This window comes from Apis laboriosa, unplaced genomic scaffold (assembly GCF_014066325.1).
Source record: "Apis laboriosa isolate Shangri-la unplaced genomic scaffold, ASM1406632v1 scaffold4_cov146, whole genome shotgun sequence".
Taxonomy (NCBI): domain Eukaryota; kingdom Metazoa; phylum Arthropoda; class Insecta; order Hymenoptera; family Apidae; genus Apis; species Apis laboriosa.
In genome coordinates this window covers 2,196,556-2,211,437 of record NW_025223501.1, presented here as the reverse complement: position 1 = coordinate 2,211,437, position 14,882 = coordinate 2,196,556, and the positions used below count along the sequence as shown (strand labels likewise).

General features: G+C 41.1%; 1 protein-coding gene across 18 annotated transcripts in view; it reads right to left on the bottom strand.

Moving 5' to 3' along the window:
- The window catches only part of LOC122717340, a 96,814-nt gene that overhangs the window by 49,052 nt on the left and 32,880 nt on the right, over positions 1-14,882 (bottom strand). For 17 of the 18 annotated variants that reach the window (XM_043941324.1, XM_043941338.1, XM_043941339.1 and 14 more), the window contains exons 3-4: positions 9,037-9,084; positions 322-683 (exon numbers count right to left, since the gene is read on the bottom strand). In XM_043941324.1, coding sequence (XP_043797259.1) covers positions 322-683; positions 9,037-9,084 — 410 coding nt within the window. The remainder of the gene's footprint in view (positions 1-321; positions 684-9,036; positions 9,085-14,882) is intronic. The other variant, XM_043941335.1, reaches the window with a different exon arrangement.

Genomic DNA, 14,882 nt, shown 5'->3' with positions numbered 1-14,882 from the left:
AAAAAAAAAAAAAAAAAAAAAAAAAAATGGAGATATAAATTTTTTCTAGATAATTTACAACTTTCGTAGCCCCTGCAATTCGATAAAACGGAGATAAGATAAAAACTGGAAGAAAGATAATATAGAAAAAAAAAAAGACGGAAGAAAACGTCAAACGATTCTTTCAATTCTTCTTCAAGATTCGGGAGAACGCGTTCGAAGGAAATGGGGTAAAACACGCCGTATAAAAGACTCGAGAAAAATTATGTAATAACGAGAGCAAACAATAAGATGTCAATATATATATATATATATTTACATGTTGCGTGAGCAAAGATTCACCTCGAGATCCATGGTGGTATGACGCGTGGGCGGCGTACCGTATTGGCCGTGTGGCGGCGGCAGATGATGGGGATGAAGGGGGTGTAGCTGCTGGGCCGCGTTGAACTGCTGATGATGTAGGGACGGTTGGTGATCGCCGCCGAGGGTGTGCCTCCTCGGCTCGTCCCTCGATCGGCCTCCCCCTGATCCGCTTCTGCCCCCCGAGCCGATGCTTCCGCTTCCGCCACCTCCGCCAACCCCCAGCACGCTTCCTCCGCCCCCGCCCCCGCCGACTCCGCTACCCACGCCGCCGCCACTGCCGCCTCTCCTCCCAGTTGGAACCTCGTTCGAGCCTGCCTCACCCTCCCCCCTGCCGGACCCACCTGAAACAAATCGCGAAAATTCTTGTTTAGTTTACGCTTCCTTCTTTCTTCTTTCGTCTTTTCTTTCGAGAAAGGGGGAGAGAATTTGACAGTCGTTTGATTAATCCTTTTGCTCATCATAGAGTTTGGTATGCTGTATATACTTACTTTTTTCGTAAACGGTATTGAATAAAATATTGATGTTACATGCTTAAGCGTTCGTAGTCGCGATTGAATATGGACGAAAGGAGGTAAAGAGGAATGGAGATAAGCGTGACATAGATATCGTGTATTATATATATGATATATATTGAAATAATTAATGATTGATATCGATTTTATTTGGCACACTCCGAGGTTCTATTTCTAATAATAATAATATAATATAAATATAGAAAAAGAAAAAGGATTCAGTAACAAAAATAATACTTTTTGTTTATTCTTGTCAAGAAAATAACTCGAGAATCTTTTAATATTTTTTTTCAATAAATTAGACTTTCCATGAGGATGATCTCATCCCTAAAATAACTATTTTTGTTACATGTCCTTTAAGTGTCAATTAAGGATATCAAGCTGAAGCAAAACTTGACAAGGAATTTTAATGGTAAATTGTTGGATGACTGTATAGTCACCTTTGATATACACTGCACGTCCAACGATGAGCGATTATAGTCACCTATAATAACGATAGGGTTAAAATCGAATTAAGCGCGACGGGGAAGTACTCCCCTTCCCCTTGGCACGACCTATTTGGCAGAAAGTCGTGGATAAACTCGGCCGAGAATAACGTGTTCGCGGAAGTGGGCGGAAATAGTTACGAAAGACACGTGCGGCGATAGGCGCCATGAGGCACGCGCCACTTTATTCGTGTTCGTCGCTCCCTCGAGAAACGAGTATCGAGGGAGAGCCGAAATTCCGAACACGGGTTTAACACGGACCGAATGTATTCGCTATTTACCGAACCATGGTCAACAGATCACATCTATCGCGAGAATAACAATATACATATTCTCCACGGACGAATGTAACGTGTGAATCCCTACCACCTTTTCGCCACGTTCGTTATTGGCTGAACGAAACGAATGCTCTATCTCACTTCCTCTCGTAATATCTCCATTTAAATAAGAAACAAGTTACCTATTTTTATAATAAATATATACTATATTTAACTATAGAACACTAAAAAATTAAAAAAATTATGATATAAAAAATTATAACATAAAATAATAAAATTGCATAAGATAAGTCTACAATCTCTACAATTCGTTACTTGTCAAAGCAACGCGAGCAATCTAGTCTAGTGCTGCCCTCTAACATTTCCTCGCTATCCGTACTAATTTTTGAACATAGGTCTGAATATAATCGCATTTACAACTGACTCACTAGAACTGTTTCTATTCTCTCTCACTTCTTTTCCACTCGTCCAGCCAAATGATGGTCCAATATATTTCTAAAATTATGATCACAAAATTAAATATACTATTTTACGCGAGTGTGTCGTGATAATCCGCGCGGCACGCGGCATCGAAGAGGTAACTGAGCGACGAATCTACGTTTAATCGGGACGACGACAGTGGTAGCTCGCAATGCGAATGTAGGTCGCAAACGGTTGTGTCCATCCGTTCGAGAGGGACGGTCGACGTCCAATTAACAACGAGCTCCGCGAATTCCAGGCAAACGTATCTCCATTGGTATCTCGAGTATTGCTGCCAGACTAATGGATGTCAACGCAGGGACTTTCGTTCGTAAAAATTAATTGGTAAATTTTCAAGATGATTGGCCGCGACTGAAACAGGCGACGAGATAAGAAGCGACGAGTCCTTTCGATGTCTTTCACTCGTCTATCGATTATCTCGTCATCGATCGTTCACCGACGAGCAGAACAACTTCGCGTCGATCGCGAAATTGAAACGTCATTCGTCGATTTATCTTCTACAGGGATAAGTCTACGCGCTGAAATCCATTACCGTGAAGACGGGCAGAATTTTATATAACCGACATCCGTATTGAAATCCGTTAAAAGCACCGAGAGTCTTTCGATGAAGAAAATATGATTCGATCGAAATTAACATTTCGAATATCTGAATTTTTGTTCAGATTAATTTTCTTTTTCTTTCTAACAATACATATTATCACTATTTTATTCAATTATCATTCAACACACTTTTACGATCCTGTACCGATTTCGATACACATGTATAATAACACGATATTATTTAATATTATTATAATTCAAGCGACATGGCAAATTTCGCGAAAGTCTCCTTGCTAAAATTGATTTTTCTAAGTAACCCCTGCCTTTCTCGCCCTCCTTCGAAATCACGAAACGGAAGCGTTGGTCATAAAAAAAAAAAAAAGAGAGAGAGAGAAAAGTATAGTACACGAGTCCAACATGCGACGAGGGAACAACTACGGATGATCTGAGCGATACGCGGGCGATATCCCCGTGCACCGACCGGTTCGATAAAACTCGAAGCTCCGTGCTCGACGATACAACCAGTACTGGCAACCACGACACCGCGAGATTCTCGAACGCGTTTATTTTCAGAATAGCGGTGTGTAGCACACACGCGAGCGAGAGAGACGGAGAACGAGGGAACGAAACCGACGAATCAACGAAAGCTTGTCTTTCTCGTCCGCCTATATTCGCCCGTTAACCGAGAAATCTAATCTAACGTTCGGATATTCGATAATTCGTCATCGTAGATAAGATTCCAAACGGTCGGTCTCTGCAAATATGTACCTGCGTACAAATACAGGCTTGACAATTTCTTGGCAACGAATCGATGCGTTTCTCGTATATCGATGAATATACCTCTTAAATTGTTTTCCAATAATTTTCATTTTTTTAGAAAAATCGCGAAGAGAATATGATAAATAACCTAAAAAAAAATAACTAAAGATATTTATTACTACGTCCCTGAATTTTTTTTTTAAATGATAAATTATAACGCTACAAATTTTTATGAAAAGTTTTAAGATAGAATGATAGCAATATCCTAATTAAAAGTTCAATATCCTCTTTTCGACTAGACGGAGACAACTCCTACGCAAAAAATGATGCACCCTAATTATAGCGGAACTTATAGCAAAGAGACGTCGTATAAGGGAAAGATAATTCTCGAAATATAAGATGATCGATTCGATGTGTAAGGAGTCCATCGACTTTAATCAGTTCCATGGAATACGATCGAATGCACTACACGTAGCCCATGATCCTGCGCGATTAGAATTACATTATACGTGTTGCTTGTTGGCTTCGATCGATTTCGATTGCCATCACGAGACACGTTGTCTGTTACGGGAGTAATTTTGATTTCTTGACCTATCCAGGTATAATTGTTGCATATCTGTGAGAATTTTGGAACGATTAAAGATTCCAATATTTTATGCGATAAAAATATAAGATTTTCAAATCTCTCTATCTATATATACAGATATAAGAATAAATCAATTATATTATTGATTAAAATAATACAAATATAATAATTATATATGAATTATTGTAATTAAAAATGCTACTCTATGCTATTTTATAGAAAAAAAAACTATCCAATCTCCTACAGCGAACGGAATCGTAGCTCTTGTTCAAGGCAGGAAAAGCATCAGGCGAATAGTGACCATACAAGAGCCGCGTATTAATCTGGCCGACGAGAACGATCGGCGTCTATTAGGCGCGGAAAAGTTTTGACTCGGTTTTATACTCTGCAACTGTGCTCGTATATAACCCGCTCGTTCCAACGAAATCCACCACTTTGTCGATACAATCCATCGGCGATTCGATCTTCGTTCAATTTATTTGATCCGTATATATCCACGCGTGCATCGTTTTCGATATTGAATTAGCACTTAACGCATCGGGCAAAATGAAATAGAACGAGTTTGCCTCAAAATTGGCGTGGTTCGATTGAAAAATGAATTTTCAACGAAATAACGTGAAAATTCGTTAAAGCGTAAAATCGTCTTTGACAACGAGAAAGATAAACCGATCGGTTACACGGTTATAACGTGTATTAGATATTCGACCAAATAGACAATAATTTCTCGGCGAACTCCGCAGGCCGTTTATCGATTATCGTCGGCCAAAAATACGCGTTCCAAAGTGCGCTCCTGTGCCTTCTCTTCATCTTCCATGCCCCCCCCCCCCCTCCTTTCTTCCCTGTTTCCCTCGCTATAACGATTCAAATTTCACAGAGCCGAGTCGAGCAGAGAATCGAAAAAAGCTTTCGAAAATTACGCGAAAAAGTATCCGACCAATGGATATCGGATTACGTGGAAACGCAAAGGACTGCCAACCTTGAGGTTTACGATGCGTTCGGACAAAAGGTCAGCGAACGGACGACTCGGCCACAACGCGCGTTAATTAACCGTAATTGTTCGAGGTTATTACGGAGAATGGAACTGTTGGAAAGACGGTTAGGTTTTAAACGAGGCTTTCTCCAACGTTTTTTTTTTTTTTTTTTTTTTTGGCAATTTTTCGATCGAAAACCGTCGCGAGTAATTCGTTGTTTTGTTCGAGATCGGACAATCGCGAAACTATTACTCTTTTCCGCGAACAATGGCCGAGTTTAACGAGAAGCAAAGGAATGGAGAGAAAGAATCGAGTCTGTATTGAAGACAGATGGAGAGCGAAAACGAAAAGAGTATAAGATGGAGGGAGATGGAACTAGGAAGAAGAGAGAAGAGGTGTACGGGAAAAAAGGGGTCTGGGTTATAGGACGGTGCATTCAACGTTCCCTTAATTTCACCCTCTTTCGAGGCGAGTACTAGCTGCAAACGCGAGTAGAAAGCAGCGTGGTGCGCATACGCCTGCCGTGTCGGGACGAGAGCGTGTGTGCGTGGCCGCCTCTGAATCGAGCATGTGCCGAGAGAAAAAAAATCTATATCGCCTTTGAAGCCGAAGAATGCCTTTCGGAGAGAGGAAACATCCGTGGCACGTGCACGTGCGTGCGTGCGTGCGCGATTACGTGCGTGAGGACGTGCTTTTGCGTTATTTAGCGCCGCTCTCCATCGCTCCTATCGTCCACGTGTCGCATGTCCCGTTCTGTGTCGAGTTACGCGAAAATCAGGACCTTCCTTGAAAGAGGCTCGTCTAACCCTTCTATATGTACATTCGAGATCATCGATCGGGCTTGAACGAAGAATTTTCGAAGCGTAGAGGAAGAAGAATATCGAAACGGCCCACTTGCGGATTACTTTTTCTTTTGCACAATTTGTCGTAAAATTAATCGCGAGATGATTTACTTACCACTTGCTATCCCTCTATTTTTTTTTTTTCCTCTCTTGGGACAACTTACGAATCAAACGGACTCCTAACCTTAGCTCGAAACCACGAGCAGCGTCAACGGAATTCCCGCTTACATTTCATCGTAGGTCAAACACCCGCGATAAACGATAATAGTTCGATGACCAGAAGTCAAAACCGAAAAGAAAATAAATTCATGAAACACTTCATGCGATCGTCACACTATCTTAACCGAGACGCGTGCACTACTGCCGGCAGCCGGCTGCCAGAAGGAAAACCAAATCGAAAGGAAGCATCGCTAAAATCCTCGTTGCTGCCGCCACCGCCACCTCCGTCGCCGTTGCTGCCGCCACCGCCGCTTTTATAATCAATATTAGTTGACGGAGGATCCGCCGAGCGTCGCCGTTCGACGCCGCGAGAAAGACAAAGAACCGAACCGGTGATCGTTCATTGAAGCGAGACAGCGCGACATGCACACGTTGCCATACCGAGCAATTAGACAGCGAAGTTCTTTCGATTCTCAGGATTATGATTGCAAGATACAATTCAAAGCGATGCGAGAAAGCGAGCAGCATACGTTTCATCGAGAATCATTATCACTTACTTCTTTAATTAGGAGTTTTCGCTAGGGGGATTAGACGGGAACGCACCTCCAGAATGATCTCCTTCGATCTGCATCCCAAAAACGTCCCTCCTTCGTATCGAGAACACTACAAAGCGTCCTTCGAAATCGCGTCATTGTTTCGCGCGAGAATAATATTCGACGTCCAGATGCATGGTAGCGCGAGGAAAGGAACCGCGGGACTAACTCTGGCGTCCTCGATCGAATGGAAGGACGATGACCGGCGACACGCGATTCAAAAAATCTAAGAAAATTGAAAAAATTGGAGAAACGAAAGGGAACTCGAAATAATACCACGAAACGCGTTTTTCACAGAGAAACTGGCAACAGGGTGTGGCGAGAAAACGTTTTAAAAGATTGGCACGCGATTCGCTTCGACCGGCGTCCACCGGCGGCGAGGGCGCCCACGACGCGACCACCGCGACGCCGTTGACGTTTCGCGACTAGATGCGACGCGAGCGACGTATCGCGCCATCTCGTCGACGGCGACTGGCGCGCCTCTAGTATGCACTTGTATCGTTGAGACACCGACTGAGAAACACCCAATGTTATCAATCGAGACCGCGAACTTTTTCTTCGCGTTTTCAATCTATTTATTTATTAATATTACGTATCGATTATGTATTTATAGGATATACTCTTTTTATATAATGCGAACTTTGCAAATATTATGTATATGCATGAGGATATTTAACAATTTCTATCACGGGTCGGTAAGTATATGCAAGCATGAGGTAAATGAGTAAAAAGAGATCCGGGAAGTTGTATTATTTGTTCATTCTACTAAAGAGAAAGGAAATTCGAATCGAATAGTTTGTAGAAACTTTCGTCGAAGTTTCAAGTTTTCGAAAGGAAATGTGGGAAGACAGTAAACGAGTTTGCCGACGTGAACGGAAATGCCGTTTTAATTCGTTTCCTCGGAACCAGCATTTTTCGTATCACACGCAATATTCTTCTCCATGAACATTGAATAATAGAATGAAATATATATGACGAATAGCATGAGTGAATATTTACAGGAAATAAAATGAAAAATGAGGCTAACTTTACGACAAATGCGATCGTATCTCGTGCATATCGAAATCCTCTTTTCAGAATTAAGGGCGTTCGATTCGATTAGTCATTGTTCGAATCACGCATCTAATGTATCGCGAGCCTGATACGTGACATCGAAAATCATTCGTTAGAAATTACTAAAATCTGAATTACGATTTATAAGTTTTATAAAAGAAATTATAACAAAGAAATTATAAAAAATTATAAAAAAAAATTATAAAAAAAAAATAACAAGAATATAAAAAATATAACAATGCTTGCTCGAACATCAAATTATATCGTTCAAATTATATGTATACAATAATATCCATTCCCCCTACTTATTGTCACGAATTAATATAATAATAAGAGTAAGAGTCTTTTTTTAGACAATATGGGTTAAGTATGCAGTTATACTATTAAAAAAAATAATAACAAAAAATATAGAAAAAAATTAAAAAGATTAAAACCCGAAATTTAAGAAGATTAAAAAACAAATCTTGATCAATGACAAAAAATTCCAAACTCCAGGTAAATTCGTCTTAATTTCTAAGTCATACGAAAATTCGTTTAAAATCACGTTTACGGTAAATACAGGATTTGAGTGGCGCGTAAGAGCACGCTCCTTCGTTGGAACGTCATCGTTCCAGCCACGAAAAACGTTGGAGGAGAGGCAGCAGGCAGCGATGTACGAGCAACGGTGATGAAAAAGGAGAAAAAGAGAGGCATAGCCTGAGGCAAAATTAACGAGAAGGGAGGAAGGGCGGTCGACGTATCGCTTTCACGCGTCACGAGAAGCAGCCGGAAGGGAGACGAAGGTGGCCGGTACTGAAACTCGAACCGAGGAAACCCGACAGACGCTTCGCCGATTCCAGGGGTTAAGTTAAGCTTGTAACGCGTGCCTACTTAAACACCAACCCGGCAAAACTATACGCAGAAACAGATTTAAGCATTCATCGCCAAAAATCTATATTTCATTAGTATTTATCCGCTATACTTTTCAGATCTATATCTGAGAATCATCCTCAGAATCATTGGAATTAAGATATTTTCTACTTAAACACCAACAAACATCAAAACTATACGCAGAAGCAGATTTAAGCACTCATCGCCAAAAATCTATATCTTATTAATATTTATTCGCTATACGTTCTTTTCAGATCTATATCTGAGAATCATCCTCAGAATCATTGTAATTAAGATATTTTTTTTCTCGTCTTTCACTTCGTTCGTTTCTCTATGATTCTTTACGGTTATCTTTGTCGATAAAAATAAAATAAGGACAACATTTTTTCGCTCCTGTGCAATTATATTCCAAGTTGAGCAAATTTATAACGAATAAATACCGAAAGGATCGAAGTACGAAAGTACAAGAAGAATCCTCGACCGAGTTCTCTCTGAACGAAAGTTTTCTTGTTGTCTTGTTCGAAAGGGGGAGGGGGGGGGGAGGGAAAGAGAGAGAACTGACTCACCGATGTCGTTGGACTGTCGACCCTTGCCATCCGAATTCCACTCTTCCTCTGCAACAAGAAAAGAGAGATACGGGTCCATTAGCATCGAGGCTACGCAACGAGGCAAGAGAATTTGGTCGACGATTACCGTTACGAAACGAGGGGACCAGAAGCATCCGGAAAGTTTGCCGCGTATTCCCCCCCTCGCGGGTTACGCGATGCAAATTGAATACGAAATTAATTGGCGCGATAAACTTCCCCCCCTAACCATACTTCGGAAATACCTTCTCACTAGAGAAGATTTGGAAACTTGGGAAAAACAGCGCCAGTTTCGAGCACCGAAAGGAGCTTAGAATGTTGACGAGCTAGCGATATCCGGTAGCCAAAGAGATCTCGACTTCTTCCTTAATCCCATCTTCGGATAAAACGATTATCTCCTCCCCACTCTTCGATCGCTAGCGCGCGACTCGCTCGAGGATAATTGCGAGGCGAGTTATTTCCTCGAAAATTATTCGGTGCTCGACGATGGCTGCCTAGCTAAAACCTCGAAACTCAAGAGCAAGAGAGAGAGAGAGAGAGAGAGAGAGAGAGAGAGAGAGAGAGCGATTCTGGTTAGGTTAGGTTGCGCCGGTGAACGTATGTGTGTTGGTCGCACGACCTAGGTATATGCATCCTGCATATTTCAGGAATATACATGTCGTTTCTGCAGAGTCGACGGTCTGTTCGTCGCGTAAATTTATAAGGATCCCGCTACTTTCACATTCTTAGCCACGCGGGAGGTATGAATTTAAATTTACACCCTGTTCGACCCCATTTTCACGGAGGTTCGGGCGTTAATCCGCGAAACGAATACTCTATGCTCGTGTCCATAGCGCGAGGGAACGTAGAAGGTGATAGCGAGTCGGGTGGAGATAACGATTTAATAAAATCGAGTCTGGGCAGCCAACGGTATAGAAATGTCGGTATAGAAACGTGGATGCATTTCCATGACAAACATTTCGCGCGAAAACGCTCTCCGATAAACTCTCGCTCCCTCTCAAAGTCCTGGGAAAATCTAAAAGTCAAAAGGTCCGTGTATATTTACAAAATGAAAGAGCAAAAGGGTGGAAAAAAGGGGATTGGAGAAGGATGGCTCGAGGCTGTGCCAAGCGCGCTAGCTTTTTCCCTGTTCTTCCTCTTCCCCCTCCTTTCAACCCTTGCCCTACAACATTACGCTTCTCGTAACCTCGTTTACTATACGGACACGTCGTGTCGCGTAAACGATCCTCTTTCGTGCCACGACGTATGGTACACGAACGATAGAAAAAAGTCTCGTTATCAACGGAATCGTAGCCTGTAGAAATAGATATATATATATATATATGCGCGTATACACGACTCTTCTTTCCGACCGTTCTTTCGAAAGAACGGCGAGTTGGTAGTCTCGAAGAGCGAGAGATTAAAAGTTCGTCCCGGGACGGGTGAAAAGCGAGAGAAAGTTCTCTGGATAAACGCACGTTTTTCTTTCCGGGAAATATCCGAGTTACTACAGAGGAAAGAAGAACGAGAAGAGTCGGAGATTAAGCGGTCGCGAGAAAAACGCGAGAAGATTCCGCGAATCGTTTTTTTTTTTTCCATCAACGAAAAAACTAAAAACTCGTCTTATAAAAGATAAAGATTCCTAATAAAAATAAATAAATAAGCCTTTTGTTTTATGTCGACCATATAATCCCGTAATACGCGTGAAAATCGAGTAAAGTCTGATAACGTTGTTTCTTGATTTCCGTCATATGAAAGATAAAACCTCTAACAAGTAGAAAAAGGATAAACGAGTCTTTTGTTTTGTGTTAACTGATGACGTAATCTTATAACGCGTGCGAATTCCGTGTACGGTCGATAATGTTGTTTCCTAATTTTTTCTCTTTTCTCGATATGTCTCTTATGAAATTAGATTATGAATATTATGCGCTCACCAATGAAAAAAGCGCGAAAAAAAGAGAGATGGATAAAGTTAAAAGTAAAAGAAAAAGAAATATAGTTAAAAGTGTAGCGGTAAACCACAAGATCCTTAGGAAGCCGATAAGGTTACCTGAAGTTTCAGAATCTGATCCTGGCGTGGGGCTAGCGTCCACACTATGCCTAGATCCCTGGCAACACTCACTGCACTTGCTGCACATTTTGTTCTCGTTTTGTGCTCGACACCTGACAAGTCGATCTTGATCACTTTTTCTCACTATCGACGACTTGTCACCATACACTAGGCCGCTCTGCCACGCAGTTCAAAACGATCGGTTATCGACGCACGCGTCTCATTGTTCAATGAACAACAACCTGTCCGAGCAGCGGCCGGGAACTTCGACGATCGATCGACACCATCGTAACCACTCGATTTCCTCAACCACCATCATCACCACCACAAACATGAACGCAACCCTTAAAACTCGGTCAAGCTGATGGAAAACGATTTTTATTTCATTCTGCGGATTCGGCCACTTTGGCTCATCTCTGCCCTCTGCCGGTCATTCAACCAACTAAAATCGACTATCGACTATCGCGCGCGATTTCAAAGTGGAAATTTTTACATCTTTTATTTCTTTAGAAAATGAAGTTGAATAATTCATATAAAATTCATATCCTTTTTTTCGAATTTCAACGTGAAGAAAATTATGATACCATACTTCGTATGATACAATTTTGAAATTCGGAACTCGGATAATTTCAAAAGGAGAAAAGTTTTAACATTTTAAACGGAGAAGCAGCGTTCTCGAAAGAAATTGATCGAACATAGTCACACGTCACTCTTAATTATCATTCGAGAAGAGACCTTAAAACCCATCGATGCGTAAAATTAATTGTCTCTATACGGAATCGATGTACACTCAAGAAACAACTTAGGAAAGCAAAAAAGTACAAACGAATCTATCTTCAATCTATTGTCTCGCGTGTCAGGGACGAGGAAAAGGCTAAAAGCCCGAGAGATTCGTTTTGATATCGAGAAACGAATTTTCCAGACGATCACAAACGTTAAAACTCTTAAAGAGTCGTAATCGGGTCGAGGCTGTCGCTTCGCTAAGAAAACACGACAATTAAATCGAAATAGAAATGGCAAGTGGGGGGGGAACATTGTGGCAGGTCGGGAAGTAAGGAAGGTGGGTGACAGGAGATGAAAGTAATAAAGCGATCCGCGCAGGAAAGGAGAATGGCAGTTAATCGCAGCAGGGAGGGGGGGAGGGGAAGAGGGAAGGGGAGAGGGGAATAAACGAAATTCAGATATATCGGGGTCGAGCCCGAATCGAGGATGAAACGTTGTTACAGGCGGTAATACGATCCCGCGTTGCGAACGACGTGAAATTAACTGGTAACCCGATTCGGTGGAGGAACAACGACGAATCATCTCGTCGCGCTCTCATGGAAATCGATCGTCGAACGCGCAACGATGGCAATTCGCAATTACGCGAGAGGCATTTTGCGGGGGCAGCCCGTACCCACCGAGAAACTAATGGGGTTGGGCGGCCATGGGTGAGGTGGGGGGGGGAGGGGCGATGACGCGCGCGTTTCCGCCACCTCAAATTCGATGTAATTCGGTTCCTGGAATTCGTGCAACTACGCTGGATTTCCATAAACGAGCCGACCGAAATTCGTCTTGGAACTGGGTTAAGCGCGTGTCCATTGTAACCGTTCAATCGAACCCCGTTCGTTGCCCTTTAATCACGTCAAGCTGTACGATTTCGTTAATTGATCGATCCGAGATTCGCGGTTGTTATAATAAACGTTGAATCGGCAAATTCTAGACTAAGAAAATATTATTTAAGATATCGATTTTTAATGACTCGATGTATCGTGTCTTTCTCAAAAGTAAAATATAACGGATATATATATATATATATATATATGTATGTATATGTGAAGATGGTATGAAGAAAACGAGAGAAAAATTTTCTCATGATAATTTAAATGAAATCGTACAATGAAGCGCGATCACGTGATTCTTAAGTGGCGATTAAGCTCGAGTTTGCAACAGAGGGGAAAGAACCAGCGAGGAATCTACTCGAGTCAGCGACTTTCTTTCCGCGTTCGACTCGGTTAAGAGGTTTTTTTACCAGACTGGAGGGGGTAAAGGAAAAACTAGCCGAATTCCTCGACGATTCGTAATACGCGCGGCGCTCGATCGACTATTTTCGAGGGCGCAACGTATACGTATATACGATTTCATGAGTTGGGCGATTACCATAAACGCGCGTTTGCCCGTAATAACGTTAATTACGAAGTAATAACGGGATTGTTGAAAACGTTTGAACGAAAGGGAATAATCGATCGACCTTCCATAATCTTGTTCAAGCGTATTTAACTAAAAGGATAATACTATAAAGGCAAACTAACTCGATTCTCTATTGTTTGGAAATTTTGTTATCCATTTTTCGCTTTATCGAAATAACTGAAGATGATCGTTTCAATTATTTTTACTTACGAATTTGAACGAAAAAAAAAAAAAAAAAAATTGAGATTTATTCTCTCTAAATATATATAAAGTATAAAGTAACTAACCAACTGAATTATTCAATATATTATTCGGTGATTGCGTTACAACGTTAGATTTCGAAAGGAGAGGCATAATATCCGATTACTTGTTCGGTAAAGGCGAGAAATCAACCAATCGAAAGCAGGATGTTATCAATCCGTGGTGTTCTTACACCTTGCGGCTTGAGTGCGGCCATGCGGCGTGCGTATGTTTGTGCCTTGTGTGCCTTGTGTGCGAACGTACATGCGTGCATGCTAGCCTTAAAATACGATCGATGACGTGACGCAACGTGTAAATCTAGAAACACGACTTTCGTAAAGATTCGTTGGAGCGCAAGTGAGCGAGATGATGCGAGGACGCGAGACTTCCTTCCCCTCTTCCTTCCGATCTTCTATTGAACATCGGTCGTTGTGCACTTGTACATCACTGATGACGTGCAAAATTGCAAATATTCAGTTGAATGCATATCAATTGTCTCAGAAATAATTGAATCAACTGATATGTATAATAATTTGCTTTTTGTAAAATCTTATCTTTTTTTTTTTTATTTGGATCCAATATTGATCTATATTTATTTTTAGAAGTTGGAACGTTTTATAAATGATAACTAAAAATACATACTAAAAATAATTAAAAATGTCACATCGAATTGTTTCGTATCCACATCATTTCAACGTTTAATTATTTTCAATGTCTAATAATAAGTATTGAGTAAACGTCGATTTTTTTTTTATCTTCTGACTCATTTGCGATATCAGTAATTTTTAGTAATACGATACGTGCGACTGTTTTTCACAAAATTAATTCTGACACGTATTCAAATAGAAATACAATTAAATTTATAACCTATTTATTTGTATTATTCTAATTTAATTATTAGTGATTCACATATAGCAGTATGTACACAATTCACATATGTACACAATACGATTGTCGATTGTTGTAACGTAATTTAAAATAACATGTGAATTCTGCAAGGTTGAAAGAAGCGCATGATCGTGCGAAGCATAGAAACGGAGATGGTGGGATTTAGAATTGATTGCAAAGAAACTGTTTCGAGAGTAATTAGGCGGGGGAATCGACGTCGTGTTTGTACAGTCGTAACGTTTGCAATGGGCGTGTTTCGCGACATCCGTCGCGCGTCGCTCGAGACCTTGGATAATTGGAGACGAGTCTTTTCTCGAGTCTAACTTCGTTTCTGCCTCTCGCGTCTTCTCTTCGCACCACTTTCGCAACTTTTTTTATCTTGCCTTTGCAATGAACTGGTTCCCCCCCCCACTTTTTTTAACCACAAAAGTAACGAGGAGATCGCGAAATTAATTCCACCAACTTCGTCAACTTTTTAATAGCGTCTGATATTTTCACTATT